The 16,602-nt window shown below is 58.7% G+C and overlaps 1 protein-coding gene across 1 annotated transcript; it reads left to right on the forward strand.

Moving 5' to 3' along the window:
- Positions 1 to 1,569: 1,569 nt before the first annotated feature.
- On the forward strand, positions 1,570 to 15,950 carry LOC144762117 (uncharacterized). Its single transcript, XM_078647240.1, has 9 exons — positions 1,570 to 1,661; positions 1,809 to 1,972; positions 4,195 to 4,343; positions 5,564 to 5,669; positions 7,201 to 7,429; positions 7,823 to 7,932; positions 12,225 to 12,360; positions 13,236 to 14,437; positions 15,267 to 15,950. Exons 1-9 carry the CDS (start codon positions 1,570 to 1,572, stop codon positions 15,287 to 15,289), a joined length of 2,211 nt encoding a protein of 736 aa, XP_078503366.1. The 3' UTR covers positions 15,290 to 15,950.
- The last annotated feature ends 652 nt before the right edge of the window (positions 15,951 to 16,602 follow it).

The raw sequence follows: 16,602 nt of genomic DNA on the forward strand, positions 1-16,602 counted from the left end.
GCGAACATTACTCGAAGGTGTCGAAGCGCTTTACAAAAGAACCAGTTGCAAAACATAAGGCAATATATATATATATATTGTTATGACAAGATATATATATATATATTTATGTATGGCAATATATATATATATTTATTTATGGAAATATATCTATATATATATATATATATATATATATATTTAGGGCAATATATATATATATATATATATATATATATATATATATATATATATATATATATATATTTAATTATGGCAAAATATATATATATATATTTTTTTTTTAGGCAGTCCAGGGTGCTGAGTCTGAGGCCTGCGGGTCGCAGGTCCGAGTCCCAGCAGCTCGTGCCCTCAGAGTGGGTGTAAAGCGCCTCTTTTGGCGGCATTAACACCTCTAATTCGAGGCGCTATAGCCGATGTCCCCAGAGTCTGCTGCCGACGTCACTGCAGTAATGGGGTTAGTTCAGTGGGGCAATGCTGGGGGGGCCAGAGCCAGGGGGGCCATTAACCCCGATAAGCGCCCCCGCCCGGCAGACGGTGCCAGGGGCTTCAAAGCGCCCGGGGTGATAACAGCCCTGATGGCGGGCGGGGCTGATAGGGGGGTCTGGGCTGATGCAGGGGGGGGGGGGGTCTGGGCTGATGCAGGGGGGGGGTCTGGGCTGATAGGGGGGTCTGGGCTGATACAGAGGGGGGCCAGGCCCCGCCCCCATCCGTCTGGGAGGCTATTTTTAGAAGGCTTCTTGCTAAAAATAGTCCAGGGGGGCCCTGCTGACGTCACTGGAGGTCATGTTATGCCCCGTGTGGCCAGGATTAGCCACAGAGTCCACCCCGGACCCGCCCCCCCGGGACCCCCCGGGACCCCCTCCAGATATAAGCATCAGAAGGAGCAGGGAGAGCAGACAGGACAGCGCTGCGCCACCGACAGCACCGACTCGAGGCGCTACCGACCCCGGCTGCAAAGGATAACCGTGGGGGTGCAGGGAGAGCAGAGTGCACAGCGCTGCGCCACCGACTCGAGGCGCTACAGGCCGCGGGAGGTGAGTGGCCCCATCAGAGATGGATGACTGTGGATCTGACTCGGAGTGTGACCCTGGGCACACCGGCTCGGCAGCTCAGGTCACTGTAGAGCGCAGCGCTAGAGACCCCGGACTCGAGGCGCTGCAGAGTCCAGGAGGAGAGTGCGCCCCGACTGGGATGCATCCCTGTGCTGGCGCGGAGTGTGACCCTGGGCACACCGGCCCGGCAGCTCAGGGGCTCAGCGTGGCCAGGGGTTGAGTCCTCCAGGGGGGCGGTGGGTCACTCGGGGGGGGGGGGGGCATGCATGGGACTCTGAGAGGGCAGGGTGCCAGTCGTGCCAAGCCTGGATGTCTGGCCCCCCCTGCCACTGTCGCTGCGCTCACAGTGAGCACACAGGGTGCCAGGACCTGAGGGTGCCAGGCTGTGGCTCCTCGCAGAGGGCACAGAGGGTGCCAGGCTCCTCAGGGTGCCCGGCTGCAGGGGGCGCCCCCGCCGCTGCCCCCACAGTGAGCTCTTGAACCCCAGTAACTCTGCCCTTCTCCCTGCAGGATCATGACGGTGAGCGGCCAGCAGTGCCCGGGGGCGCCCGCCGAGGGGTGCCAGCGAGGAGACCCGCCGAGGGGCAGCGCCGAGAGACCCTTCCGGTAAAGACTGGCACTGCCACCACTCCATCTATCTCTCTCTCTCTCTCTCCCTCTCTCCCTCTCTCTCCCTCTCCTCTCTCTCTCTCCCCTCTCCCCCCCCCCAGGTCCAGAGCCTCATGTTTGCCTCTCTTGCTCTCTCCCCTCCAGCTCCACCAAAGGCGCCTCGAAGGCGCGCCGGGACCTCATGAACGCTGAGATCCGGGCCCTGCGGGAGCTGCTGCCCCTCCCGGCCGAGCACAGGGGGCGCCTGTCCTACCTGCAGACCATGGGGCTGGTGTGTCTGCGCATGCGCAGCCAGCGCCTCTCTGAAGGTGAGTGAGGGGTCTGAGGTTCAAGGGGCAGGGGTTCAAGGCCTCACCTCTCTGCTCTGGGTGGGTACATGTGACAGGGGTTCAAGGCCTCACCTCTCTGCTCTGGGTGGGTTCACGTAGCAGGGGTTCAAAGCCTCACCTCTCTGCTCTGGGTGGGTTCACGTAGCAGGGGTTAAAAGCCTCACCTCTCTGCTCTGGGTGGGTACATGTGGCAGGGGTTCAAGGCCTCACCTCTCTGCTCTGGGTGGGTTCAAGGCCTCACCTCTTTGCTCTGGGTGGGTTCACATGGCAGGGGTTCAAGGCCTCACCTCTCTGCTCTGGGTGGGTTCACGTGGCAGGGGTTCAAGGTCGCACCTCTCTGCTCTGGGTGGGTTCATGTGGCAGGGGTTCAAGGCCTCACCTCTCTGCTCTGGGTGGGTTCACGTGGCAGGGGTTCAAGGCCTCTCCTCTCTGCTCTGGGTGGGTTCACGTAGCAGGGGTTCAAAGCCTCACCTCTCTGCTCTGGGTGGGTATATGTGGCAGGGGTTCAAGGCCTCACCTCTCTGCTCTGGGTGGGTTCATGTGGCAGGGGTTCAAGGCCTCACCTCTCTGCTCTGGGTGGGGTCACGTGGCAGGGGTTCAAGGCCTCACCTCTCTGCTCTGGGTGGGTTCATGTGGCAGGGGTTCAATGCCTCACCTCTCTGCTCTGGGTGGGTTCACGTGGCAGGGGTTCAAGGCCTCACCTCTCTGCTCTGGGTGGGTTCACGTGTCAGGGGTTCAAGGCCTCACCTCTCTGCTCTGGCTGGGTTCATGTGGCAGGGGTTCAAGGCCTCACCTCTCTGCTCTGGGTGGGTTCATGTGGCAGGGGTTTAAGGCCTCACCTCTCTGCTCTGGGTGGGTTCATGTGGCAGGGGTTCAATGCTTCACCTCTCTGCTCTGGGTGGGTTTAAGTGGCAGGGGTTCAAGGCCTCACCTCTCTGCTCTGGGTGGGTTCACGTGGCAGGGGTTCAAGGCCTTACCTCTCTGCTCTGGGTGGGTTCACGTGGCAGGGGTTCAAGGCCTCACCTCTCTGCTCTGGGTGGGTTCATGTGGCAGGGGTTCAAGGCCTCACCTCTCTGCTCTGGGTGTTCACATGGCAGGGGTTCAAGGCCTCACCTCTCTGCTCTGGGTGGGTACATGTGGCAGGGGTTCAAGGCCTCGCCTCTCTGCTCTGGCTGGGTTCACGTGGCAGGGGTTTAAGGCCTCACCTCTCTGCTCTGGGTGGGTTCAAGTGGCAGGGGTTCAAGGCCTCACCTCTCTACTCTGGGTGGGTTCATGTGGCAGGGGTTCATGGGGCAGTGGCAGGGGTACATGTGGCAGGGGTTCAAGGCCTCACCTCTCTGCTCTGGGTGGGTTCACGTGGCAGGGGTTCAAGGCCTCACCTCTCTGCTCTGGGTGGGTTAATGTGGCAGGGGTTCAAGGCCTCACCTCTCTGCTCTGGGTGGGTTCATGTGGCAGGGGTTCAAGGCCTCACCTCTCTGCTCTGGGTGGGTTCAAGTGGCAGGGGTTCAAGGCCTCACCGCTCTGCTCTGGGTGGGTTCATGTGGCAGGGGTTCAAGGGGCAGTGGCAGGGGTACATGTGGCAGGGGTTCAAGGCCTCACCTCTCTGCTCTGGTTCACGTGGCAGGGGTTCAAGGCCTCACCTCTCTGCTCTAGATGGGTTCATGTGGCAGGGGTCAAGGCCTCACCTCTCTGCTCTGGGTGGGTTCACGTGGCAGGGGTTCAAGGCCTCACCTCTCTGCTCTGGGTGGGTTCACGTGGCAGGGGTTCACGGCCTCACCTCTCTGCTCTGGGTGGGTACATGTGGCAGGGGTTCAAGGCCTCAGCTCTCGGCTCTGGGTGGGTTCACGTGGCAGGGGTTCAAGGCCTCACCTCTCTGCTCTGGGTGGGTTCACGTGGCAGGGGTTCAAGGCCGCACCTCTCTCCTCTGGGTGGGTTCACGTGGCAGGGGTTCAAGGCCTCATCTCTCTGCTCTGGGTGGGTTCACGTGGCAGGGGTTCAAGGCCTCACCTCTCTGCTCTGGGTGGGTACATGTGGCAGGGGTTCAAGGCCTCACCTCTCTCCTCTGGGTGGGTTCAAGTGGCAGGGGTTCAAGGCCTCCCCGCTCTGCTCTGGGTGAGTTCATGTGGCAGGGGTTTAAGGGGCAGTGGCAGGGGTACATGTGGCAGGGGTTCAAGACCTCACCTCTCTGCTCTGGGTTCCAGGTGCCTTCCAAGGTGTGCCGGATTCGAGGACGCCCCCCACGGGGCTGGACCCCCTGCCCGCTCTGCCAGGGTTCATCATGGCCCTCTCCGCCCAGGGCAAGCTGGTCGCCATCACGGACAACGTCGTGGACTACCTGGGCTACACCATGGTGAGTACCCCTAGAGCGCCGCGCGCTACCAGGGCGTCGAGGCGCTATGCAGGCTCTGCGCCATGCTACCTAGGATGAGTCAGAAGGCCCTAGGCCGTGGTCTGGCTAGCAGGGGCTAGCGTTGGCTAGCAGGGTTGTGGGTTGGCTAGTAGGGGCATGTGCAGGATAGCAGGGGCTGTGGTTGGCTAACAGGGGCTGGTGTTGGTTAGCATAGGTTGGTGTTGGCTATCATGGGTCGGGTGTTGGCTAGCAGGGGCTGTGGTTGTGGCTAGCAGGGTCTGGGGGTGGCTAGCAGGGGCTGCTGCTGGCTAGCAGGGTCTGAGGGTGGCTAGCAGGGGCTGGTGCTGGCTAGCAGGATCTGGGGGTGGCTAGCAGGTGCTGGCATTCGCAGGCAGGGGGTGTGGCTAGCAGGGGCTGGTGCTGGCTAGCAGGGTCTGGGGATGGCTAGCAGGGGCTGGGGGTGGCTAGCAGGGTCTGGGGTGGCTAGCAGGGGCTGGGGGTGGCTAGCAGGGACTGGTGTTAGCTAGCAGGGTCTGGGGGTGGCTAGCAGGGTCTGGGGGTGGCTAGCAGGAGCTGGTGATGGCTAGCAGGGTCTGGGGGTGGCTAGCAGGGGCTGGGGTTAGCAGGTAGAAGTTAGGGTTGTGGCTAGCAGGGTCTGGGGGTGGCTAGCAGGGGCTGGTGTTGGCTAGCAGGGGCTGGGGTTAGCAGGCAGGGGTTGGGGTTGGGGTAGTGGCTAGCAGGGTCTGGGAGTGGCTAGCAGGGTCTGGGAGTGGCTAGCTGGGGCTGGTGTTGGCTAGCAGGGGCTGGGGTTAGCAGGCAGGGGTTGGGGTTGGGGTAGTGGCTAGCAGGGTCTGGGAGTGGCTAGCAGAGGTCCGGGGGTGGCTAGCAGGGGCTGGTGCTGGCTAGCAGGGTCTGGGGTTAGCAGGCAGGGGTTGGGGTTGGGGTTGTGGCTAGCAGGGGCTGGGTTGGCTATCATCATGTTCTGGTGTGTTTGAGGTGGTGTGTGGAAGAGGCTGTGTCTAGGTGGGTGTGGCCTGGCTGGAAGGGGTTTTGCCTTGTCTTAGCTTTGGTTCGGCTCCCTGTGGCTAGCAGGGGGGTACTGTGGCAAGTATGAGGGCTGGCTGAGCAGCCAGGGCTTTGACTCCCTGCTCAGCCCCTGACTCAGTGTGTGACCTCAGCTCCTGTACTTACCTGTATCTCACCCTCTTCTCCCTCCACAGGTGGAGCTGCTCGCTCAGGGGGACTCCCTCTTTGACCTCATTCAAGACTCGGAGGTGCCGGAGGTGCAGAGGAGCCTGCGAGAGGCAGAGGGCGCGCCGGGCTCAGGTGAGTGCCCTCAAGCAGCTCAGGGTCTCTCTGTGGGACCCTCGCCCACTCCCTCAGGGACTCTCCATTCTGCCCGTGTGAGACCAACGTCTGCTCCCTCAGGGCATTCATTTATGAGCCTTGCAATACTTTTGCGCCGCCGTTGCGTCACTTTTTGTGCCGCCCCCGCGGCGTAAAACAAATGCACCGTTGCGCCATTAAAACAAAGTGAGACATCTAAGCAGACGCGTCACTTTGTAAAACCTTGTGCTACATTCTACCTGCGCCAGGTATAATGTATGCAGGGGGGGCGTGCCCCCGCAATAAAGGGTCGTAGAAGCATGAGGCCCTCAATCACTCACTCAGTGTCTCTGCCTGTGTGAGACCTCTCCTCTTCTCTCCTCTCCTCTCCTCTCCTCCCCCCCCTCCCCTTCCCTCTCCTCTCCTCTCCTCTTCTCCCCTCTCCTCCTCTTCTCCCCTCTCCTCCCCTCCCCTCCCCTCTCCCCTCTCCTCTACTCTCCTCTCCTTTCCTCTTCTCCCCTCTCCTCCCCTCCCCTCCCCTCTCCCCTCTCCTCCCCTCCCCTCCCCTCTCCCCTCTCCTCTCCTCTTCTCCCCTCTCCTCCCCTCCCCTCCTCTTCTCCCCTCTCCTCCCCTCCCCTCCCCTCTCCCCTCCCCTCTCCTCTCCTCTCCTCTCCTCCCCTCTCCTCCCCTCTCCTCTCCTCTTCTCCCCTCTCCTCCCCTCCCCTCCTCTTCTCCCCTCTCCTCCCCTCCCCTCCCCTCTCCCCTCCCCTCTCCTCTCCTCTCCTCTCCTCCCCTCTCCTCTCCTCTCCTCTCCTCTCCTCCCCTCCCCTCCTCTCTCCTCCCCTCCCCTCCCCTCTCCCCTCTCCTCCCCTCCCCTCCCCTCTCCCCTCTCCTCTCCTCTCCTCTCCTCTCCTCCCCTCTCCTCCCCTCCCCTCTCCTCTCCTCTCCTCCCCTCTCCTCCCCTCTCCCCTCCCCTCCCCTCCCCTCTCCTCCCCTCTCCTCTCCTCCCCTCTCCTCTCCTCCCCTCTCCTCTCCTCCCCTCTCCTCCCCTCTCCTCCCCTCCCCTCTCCTCCCCTCCCCTCTCCTCCCCTCCCTTCTCCTCCCCTCCCCTCTCATCTCCTCCTCCTCCCCTCCCCTCCCCTCTCCTCCCCTCCCCTCCCCTCCCCTCCCCTCTCCTCCCCTCTCCTCTCCTCTCCTCTCCTCCCCTCTCCTCTCCTCCCCTCTCCTCTCCTCTCCTCCCCTCTCCTCTCCTCTCCTCTCCTCTCCCCCCCTCCCCTCCTCTTCTCCCCTCCCCTCTCCTCCCCTCCCCTCTCCTCCCCTCCCCTCCCCTCCTTTACCCGGTAATGCCCAGACCACACCCCGGTGCTGCCCAATCAATCAAGACTACTTACCCGTGAGGGTCTCAAGGCGCTGCGGGGGGGGGGGGGGGGAGGGGGTGCTGCTACTGCTCGTAAGCCCAAGGATCTAACCCTCCCTCTGCCCCCCTCGATGGTGTCCAGTGCCCTCACCTTTGCCTTTCTGCCCTCCTCAGAGACCAGCTTCGTGTGCCACCTGCAGAGTGAGAAGACGCGGCGCCTGCAGCACGGTGGGGACCGGGCAGTGCTGGTCCGGGGCCGCTTCGTGCCCTCCACGGCCGACGCCACCTTCCTGGCCCTCTGCACCCCCCTGGAGCCCGGGTCCGAGGAGCCAGACCTGCCCCACAGCGCCTCCTTCCGGAGCCAGCACACCCTGGACATGCGGCTGACAGAGGTGACGGACAGGTGAGTTCATGGGCGGGGGCATGTGGGCAGGTGAGCCTGAGAGCAGGGGCATGTGGGCAGCAGGGGGCAGGAAGAGGGCAGGTGAAGTCATGTGCTGGGGCATGTGGGCAGGAGGGGGTGTGTGCAGGGGCATCAAGTTAGGACTCCTAACTTCTGTGAATACTGAAATGAGTAAATGCCTTCTGTGAATACCGAAAGTCTTAAAGTTAGGATTTTTCTCAGTTTAGGAGTAGTAAAGTTAGGAGTCGTAACTTCTGTGAATACCAAAATGGTAGTACGTTTAGGATTTTGTCTTAAGTTAGTTCTGTGAATTGGGCCCTCAGACATGTCTTAAGCCACGCCCCTTCCATCCTATGTTAAACATCAAGTGACCTCTAACCTCTTGCTCCACAGCGTGCTCCATCACCTTGGGTACCAGCCGAGCCAGCTGATTGGTCGCTCCTGGTACAGCTTGCTTCATCCCGAGGACCTGAGCCTAGGGGCGGCCCGGCACCGGGAGCTGCGTAAGTAACACTACAACCGCCTCACATGAGTGACACTACAGCCGCCTCACATGAGTGACACTACAGCCGCCTCACATGAGTGACACTACAGCCGCCCCACATGAGTGACACTACAGCCGCCCCACATGAGTGACACTACAGCCGCCTCACATGAGTGACACTACAGCCACCTCACATGAGTGACACTGCAGCCGCCCCACATGAGTGACACTACAGCCGCCTCACATGAGTGACACTGCAGCCGCCTCACATGAGTGACACTGCAGCAGCCTCACATGAGTGACACTACAGCCGCCTCACATGAGTGACACTACAGTCGCCTCACATGAGTGACACTACAGCCGCCTCACATGAGTGACACTACAGTCGCCTCACATGAGTGACACTACAGCCGCCTCACATGAGTGACACGACAGCCGCCTCACATGAGTGACACTGCAGCCGCCTCACATGAGTGACACTACAGCCGCCTCACATGAGTGACACTACAGCCGCCTCACATGAGTGACACTACAGTCGCCTCACATGAGTGACACTACAGTCGCCTCACATGAGTGACACTGCAGCAGCCTCACATGAGTGACACGACAGCCGCCTCACATGAGTGACACTGCAGCCGCCCCACATGTTTGACACTACAGCCGCCTCACATGAGTGACCCTACAGCCGCCTCACATGAGTGACACTGCAGCCGCCCCACATGAGTGACACTACAGCTGCCTCACATGAGTGACACTGCAGCAGCCTCACATGAGTGACACTACAGCCGCCTCACATGAGTGACACTGCAGCCGCCTCACATGAGTGACACTACAGCCGCCTCACATGAGTGACACTACAGCCACCTCACATGAGTGACACTACAGCCGCCTCACATGAGTGACACTACAGTCGCCTCACATGAGTGACACTACAGCCGCCTCACATGAGTGACACTGCAGCCGCCTCACATGAGTGACACTGCAGCCGCCTCACATGAGTGACACTACAGCCGCCTCACATGAGTGACACTACAGCCGCCTCACATGAGTGACACTGCAGCAGCCTCACATGAGTGACACTACAGCCGCCTCACATGAGTGACACTGCAGCCGCCCCACATGAGTGACACTACAGCCGCCTCACATGAGTGACACTACAGCCGCCTCACATAAGTGACACTACAGCCGCCTCACATGAGTGACACTGCAGCCGCCTCACATGAGTGACACTGCAGCAGCCTCACATGAGTGACACTACAGCCGCCCCACATGAGTGACACTGCAGCAGCCTCACATGAGTGACACTACAGTCGCCTCACATGAGTGACACTGCAGCAGCCTCACATGAGTGACACTACAGTCGCCTCACATGAGTGACACTACAGCCGCCTCACATGAGTGACACTACAGCCGCCTCACATGAGTGACACTACAGCCGCCCCACATGAGTGACACTGCAGCCGCCTCACATGAGTGACACTACAGCCGCCTCACATGAGTGACACTACAGCCGCCTCACATGAGTGACACTGCAGCAGCCTCACATGAGTGACACTACAGCCGCCCCACATGAGTGACACTACAGCCGCCTCACATGAGTGACACTACAGCCGCCTCACATGAGTGACACTACAGCCGCCTCACATGAGTGACACTACAGCCGCCTCACATGAGTGACACTGCAGCCGCCTCACATGAGTGACACTACAGCTGGCCCACGAGCACAGGGACCCTACTGCACCCCGCCCCTGCTTCACCTCCCTGCCCCCGACCCCTTGGCCTTGATCCAACTGACCCCCAGATTACCCTCCTTGGACCTCTCAGAGCCCACAAGTGTGCCCCCCCTCCCCACCCTGACACTCACACCCTGGTCTGTGAGACCGCTGCAGACCGCTGAACACCTCACCTGACCCTCACACCTTGGTCTGTGAGACCGCTGCAGTCCTCACCTGTGCTCATCTCTCCACCACTGACCCTCACACCCTGGCCTGTGAGACCGCTGCACCCCTCACCTGTGCTCATCTCTACACCCTTGACCCTCACACCTTGGTCTGTGAGACCGCTGCACACCTCACCTGACCCTCACACCTTGGTCTGTGAGACCGCTGCAGACCTCACCTGTGCTCACCTCTCCTCGCGTCTACTCCCTGACCCTCACACCTTGGTCTGTGAGACCGCTGCAGTCCTCACCTGTGCTCACCTCTCCTCGCGTCTACCCCCTGACCCTCACACCTTGGTCTGTGAGACCGCTGCAGGCCTCACCTGTGCTCACCTCTCCTCGCGTCTATCCCCTGACCCTCACACCTTGGTCTGTGAGACCGCTGCAGACCTCACCTGTGCTCATCTCTCCTCGCGTCTACCCCCTGACCCTCACACCTTGGTCTGTGAGACCGCTGCAGGCCTCACCTGTGCTCATCTCTCCTCGCGTCTACACCCCTGACCCTCACACCTTGGTCTGTGAGACGGCTTCAGGCCTCACCTGTGCTCCTCTCTCCTCACGTCTACCCCCTGACCCTCACACCTTGGTCTGTGAGACCGCTGCAGGCCTCACCTGTGCTCATCTCTCCTCGCGTCTACACCCCTGACCCTCACACCTTGGTCTGTGAGACGGCTTCAGGCCTCACCTGTGCTCCTCTCTCCTCGCGTCTACCCCCTGACCCTCACACCTTGGTCTGTGAGACCGCTGCAGGCCTCACCTGTGCTCATCTCTCCTCGCGTCTACACCCCTGACCCTCACACCTTGGTCTGTGAGACGGCTTCAGGCCTCACCTGTGCTCCTCTCTCCTCGCCCCTACACCCTTGATCCTCACACCTTGGTCTGTGAGACCGCTGCACCCCTCACCTGTTCTCATCTCTCCACCCCTGACCCTCACACCCTGGTCTGTGAGACCGCTGCAGGCCTCACCTGTGCTCATCTCTCCACCCCTGACCCTCACACCCTGGTCTGTGAGACCGCTGCACCCCTCACCTGTGCTCACCTCTCCTCGCCCCTACACCCTTGACCCTCACACCTTGGTCTGTGAGACCGCTGCACACCTCACCTGACCGTCACACCTTGGTCTGTGAGACCGCTGCAGTCCTCACCTGTGCTCATCTCTACACCCTTGACCCTCACACCTTGGTCTGTGAGACCGCTGCACACCTCACCTGACCCTCACACCTTGGTCTGTGAGACCGCTGCAGACCTCACCTGTGCTCACCTCTCCTCGCGTCTACCCCCTGACCCTCACACCTTGGTCTGTGAGACCGCTGCAGACCGCTGAACACCTCACCTGACCGTCACACCTTGGTCTGTGAGACCGCTGCAGGCCTCACCTGTGCTCATCTCTCCTCGCGTCTACCCCCTGACCCTCACACCTTGGTCTGTGAGACCGCTGCAGGCCTCACCTGTGCTCATCTCTCCTCGCGTCTACACCCCTGACCCTCACACCTTGGTCTGTGAGACGGCTTCAGGCCTCACCTGTGCACCTCTCTCCTCGGCCCTACACCCTTGATCCTCACACCTTGGTCTGTGAGACCGCTGCACCCCTCACCTGTGCTCATCTCTCCACCCCTGACCCTCACACCCTGGTCTGTGAGACCGCTGCAGGCCTCACCTGTGCTCATCTCTCCACCCCTGACCCTCACACTTTGGTCTGTGAGACCGCTGCAGACCTCACCTGTGCTTATCTCTCCACCCCTGACCCTCACACCTTGGTCTGTTAGACCGCTGCAGACCTCACCTATGCTCATCTCTCCACCCCTGACCCTCACACCTTGGTCTGTTAGACCGCTGCAGACCGCTGAACACCTCACCTGACCGTCACACCTTGGTCTGTGAGACCGCTGCAGTCCTCACCTGTGCTCATCTCTCCACCACTGACCCTCACACCCTGGCCTGTGAGACCGCTGCACCCCTCACCTGTGCTCATCTCTATACCCTTGACCCTCACACCTTGGTCTGTGAGACCGCTGCAGTCCTCACCTGTGCTCACCTCTCCTCGCCCCTGACCCTCACACCCTGGCCTGTGAGACCGCTGCACCCCTCACCTGTGCTCACCTCTCCTCGCCCCTGACCCTCACACCTTGGTCTGTGAGACCGCTGCAGTCCTCACCTGTGCTCACCTCTCCTCGCCCCTGACCCTCACACCCTGGCCTGTGAGACCGCTGCACCCCTCACCTGTGCTCATCTCTCCTCGCGTCTACCCCCTGACCCTCACACCCTGGCCTGTGAGACCGCTGCAGACCTCACCTGTGCTCATCTCTCCACCCCTGACTCTCACACCTTGAGACTGCTGTTGTCTCACCTTTGCTCCTTCCTTCTGTCCACAGTGCGAGGTGACAGCTCTGGTGAAGTGAAGTTTGTCGTGCGGATGCTGTCGGAAGGACTGACCCACACGTGGGTTCAGGTCACTGCAACAAGAGAGAGACATGGGCAGACCATTGGCTGTATGAACCGGATCCTCAGGTGAGACCTCCCACGCACACACTCTCACACACAGTGTGCACACCTTTTCAGACACCAGAGCTTCTGGCATTGTCATCCCAAACGCTGGTGGTCACACAGGGCCGCCTCGTGCCAGGGTGCACAAGAGCGTGTACGGTTCCTAGCACAGGATGTCCACTCTTCGAGTCCATCTTCCTATGCCCAGACAAACTCGGAAGAGTCCCATGCTTTGGATGTGTGCTGTGAAATGCAGCAGAAGTACCTGCAGAGATTTATTTGTATGAGAAATAAACCCATTTCCCCTTCTAATGCCTGCTTCTAGTAGGCAGGAGCTTTTGATGCCCAGCCCAGCCTTCTGTAGCGCCTAGTGATATAAAAGATGCTTTCCTTTATGGTAAGTGAGATTACAGCCAATGTGTGGAATTCTCTCCCTCGACAGCTCTCTGGCCTGGTTTCCCATGCTTCCAGAAACGCACTGACAACTTGCTTTTCACTCAGTAATCTCCAGACATAGCACAGAAATTATTGTTTTTTGCTCTTTTCTCACCTGAATGACCTAGGGGCATATTATCAAGAAGGGCGTTAAAATGATTGCCGCTTTAGCCAGAGCATGGGCTTCTATGGGAATTCACAAGGGAATATTATCAAGCTCATTATTGCTGCTCTAGCAGCAGTTTCCTGCCGCTAAACCGGCGATAATTATAAAACGGTTCTTGATCATATGCGCCCTAGTCTTTTAGCGCATTGACGCCTTCTGGTATGTGCGCGCTGTGATACATCTCATTTTAATTCATAAGATGTAGCCATAAGTCGAGGGGTGCTGTGACCCCCTCTTTGTGTATCTCTTTGTCTCCGAGTGAACTGTCTCTCATAGTCAATGATTCTTGTTCCAACAGTGCAGAAGAGGCCTGCTACCTGCGTCCGCAGCACCTGACCAGTAGCGCCTGGAAGACCACCACTGGCTCATCCATGGAAGGAGGTCAGCAGTCCAGGCCTGGAGAGAGCAGCGACCTCAACAACCGGGGTACACTTCCAGGGACCCTCAAGCGGAAGGGCGCCTCCAAGGACCGAGAGAGCAAGCGTGCTAGAGTGCTGCAGACCAGCCCAGGGGTCTCCCTTCAGACGCAGATGGAAGATCCTTTCCTGGACACATCCTTTGCCTTCACCCCTCCATACACCCCAGAGTCCGACGCTTCTGGTCTCTCGGGGCTGACCAGCTCGGACTCCCCCTGGTCTGACACAGCAGCCCTTCCTGCAGAGTCCTGGGACCTCCACACTCACCCCAGCCCAGACATGTATTCCTGGCAGGTTGTCGCAGACCCTTTGGCACCAGTCAGACTGGAAGGCACCGCTGCCTACACCATGGTGGAGCCCAGCCTGGTGAAGGAGGACTCCAGCACCTTCTCCTCATCCCTCTTCCATGCCCTGGTTCCCGACTCTCTGCTGAGTCCCCATGAGGAGGACGCGCTGGTGGCCGAGTCGGACTTCTACCCAAACAGTGCCGGAGAGCTTGAGGGCTTCCTTTCATCGCCAGGAGACTACGGCCTCCCCACTCCATCCACGTCACCACATGATGCATACCAGGAACTGGGAGGAGAGCGGAGCATGGACACCACACGACACAACTTCAGGGCTTCTCCACCCGGCAGTGGGAGGCCCCAGTATATGGACCACGAGTGGCAGGAGATCAGCCTCTTGGCCTCCCAGCTGAGGTGCATGGCGGAAAGCTTCTCTGTGTACAGCAGGCCGGCCCACCAGGAACTCCAAGAGGTGGCTTCCCCGAGTGGTTGGGGGACCTCTACGAGAAGACACCATGGCGATGACCAGGACCCCACTCTAGATGAAAGCGCCATCACCAGCATCCTCATGGACCTCTGCAACGAGGGGGACAAGCACAGTGCCCCGGTGGTGGAGGAGAGAGGGGGCTCTTGCACTGTGAGCCTTTACACACCTGAAGGTTTCCCGATAGAGGCCCCCTGCCTGGAAGGACACCCCCTCGCGTGTGTGAGGAGCGCCCCTGAAGTGTTCATGACTCCACCAAGCTACACCTCTGAGGCGTATCCACTCAACGACTGTCTGCACTTCGCGTTTCATCACGGTAAGGGGCAGTGAGGAGGTGACAGATCACACAACCCTGGTCTGGAGGGGATGGGCAGGAAAGTCCCCTGATGAGGTGGGATCAACAAGAAGGGATTGAGGCCAACTCCAGGAGTGGTCAGAGAAAGATGGTACCCAAAAACAAGTCATGCTCTAGGTATGCTAGAATGTGGGGAGATGGGTCTGGGGGCCAGGGCAGTGGAGAGAGTCTTGGGCACCTCACCCAATGAGTTCCACCCTTCTAAAGTACAAAGGGGGTGCAGAGAGATGGAGATATGGGGGTCAAAGTGAGATCTTTCATGAGCAGAAATCAGGGTATTCCCACCGGTGAGAACTCTGCAAGGGTGTCTTCTTGTGCAGACGCAGGTCTCGAAGGATTGAGAGAAGAGAGACAGTCCAGAGAAGAGAGTCTAGGGCACAACTCTGGAAGGATTGAGATGAGTGAGACAGTCCAGAGAAGAGAGTCTAGGGCACACCTCTAGAAGGATTGAGATGAGTGAGACAGTCCAGAGAAGAGAGTCTAGGGCACACCTCTAGAAGGATTGAGATGAGTGAGACAGTCCAGAGAAGAGTAGACACCTTTAGAGGCACATAGGCCCCCATCTCTTTGTAGGATGCTGCTGTCTGTGTGTGTGTGTGTGTGGAGGAGGGGGGGGGGTGCTGTACACCCAAACACACTTCCCCTTCCCTCTTTGTGGGGGCTGCTGTCTATGTGGGGAGAGGGGGTCTGTATACCTACACACACCTTCCTATCTCTCTTTGTGTCTGGCTTGGCTGCTGTTCTTCTGGCTGTCTTCTGGCACTCATGTCTTCCTCTCTTTTCTTGGCAGGTGGTGAAGAGTCCATGTTCTGAACTAAGCCTGAGGCGTATCCGCCTGGAGCTGTATGGCATAGTGCCAGTCTCAACCCTGGCGCTTGGGTCTCTGCGGGGCATGGCGTGGGTGCTGTGAACGCCATTCCAGGAGCCCACCATCAAAGATGGCTGACGACCGAGCCCTGATGGGACTATCCCAGAACCCACCCCCGCGTGACTGTGGAAAGAATACTGCCCCTCCCCCGCTGACTGCGGCAGCCACGAGACCTGGAGCTTCTTTCTCTAGATCAGACCTATGAGATGAGGACCCTGCATGGAGTCTGGAAATGGACTGAGAGCCCTTCATGCAGTCTGGGGATGGACTGAGAGCCCTTCATGCAGTCTGGGGATGGGCTGAGAGCCCTTCATGGAGTCTGGGGATGGACTGTGTGTCCCTCATGGAGTCTAGGGACAGACAGAGGGTCATTCATGAAGACCGGTGACAGACTCCACAGAGGAAGGGCTGAGTAACTGTATGGAACCTGAGGAGGGGAGAAATACCCCTTGTAAATCTACCTTATTCAAAGCTCTGAGACACCCTCTATGAGGCGTGAAAAGACTGCCCTTAAGAGAGCTCTGAGGGTCATTGTGTGAGACCCCCTGACCAGAGCTCTGAGGGTCACTGTGAGACCCGCTGACCAGAGCTCTGAAGGACCCGGCGAGTCGCCTGGTGGAAGACTGTCGTCCACAGAGATCTGGGGGCTCTGTGTGAGGTCTGGGAAGAGAGTACCATGAACAGAGCTCTGAGGGCCCATGCCTGTCAGCAGCTCAGCCTGTTGCCCGAACAGAGGTTGAACTACAACAATTCTCAGGGCTGAGGGATCCTCACAAGCTCAACATGTAACATTTCGAAGCACTACGCGTGCGAATGAGGGAATATTGTCATCTCGCGCGCAGAATGCCCTGTACCAAAAGGTCTTATTCAATGCATTGTTATTTAGAACTGAATATTTATATGCATTATTTATATGGTTTTTAACTTATTTTTATGAAGGAGTTCATTTTTATACTGGATATATATTTATGTATTTTATTGTGCATTTTATACCTCTTTGACAATCATGAAAAGCTATAATAAATAATAGCATATTTTTAATATTTGTGTCCTTATTGGGTTATCACCCCGTTCCTTCCGCGCCGAGTGCTGGCCAGCAGTCAAACAGAACAGACTTCTCTCAAAAACCAACAGATTTCCAGCCACTCCTGTCTGTCTAGCCTAGAGTCACTCCATATAGGCTCCCATTAGCTATGGTATTTCAACAGTGCCATTTTTTAAATACCTAAAGTGAAAACCCACCTTAGTTCTGATTGGA

Source organism: Lissotriton helveticus, chromosome 6 (assembly GCF_964261635.1).
Source record: "Lissotriton helveticus chromosome 6, aLisHel1.1, whole genome shotgun sequence".
Classification (NCBI taxonomy): domain Eukaryota; kingdom Metazoa; phylum Chordata; class Amphibia; order Caudata; family Salamandridae; genus Lissotriton; species Lissotriton helveticus.

Excerpts from the sequence above, each read along its gene's own strand:
- LOC144762117 (XM_078647240.1), top strand. The coding sequence starts at position 1,570 with ATGACGGTGAGCGGCCAGCAGTGCCCGGGGGCGCCCGCCGAGGGGTGC. Across the intron at positions 1,662-1,808 it reads AGCGCCGAGAGACCCTTCCG|CTCCACCAAAGGCGCCTCGA; the intron begins GTAAAGACTGGC and ends TCTCCCCTCCAG. Across the intron at positions 7,933-12,224 it reads GGCCCGGCACCGGGAGCTGC|TGCGAGGTGACAGCTCTGGT; the intron begins GTAAGTAACACT and ends TTCTGTCCACAG.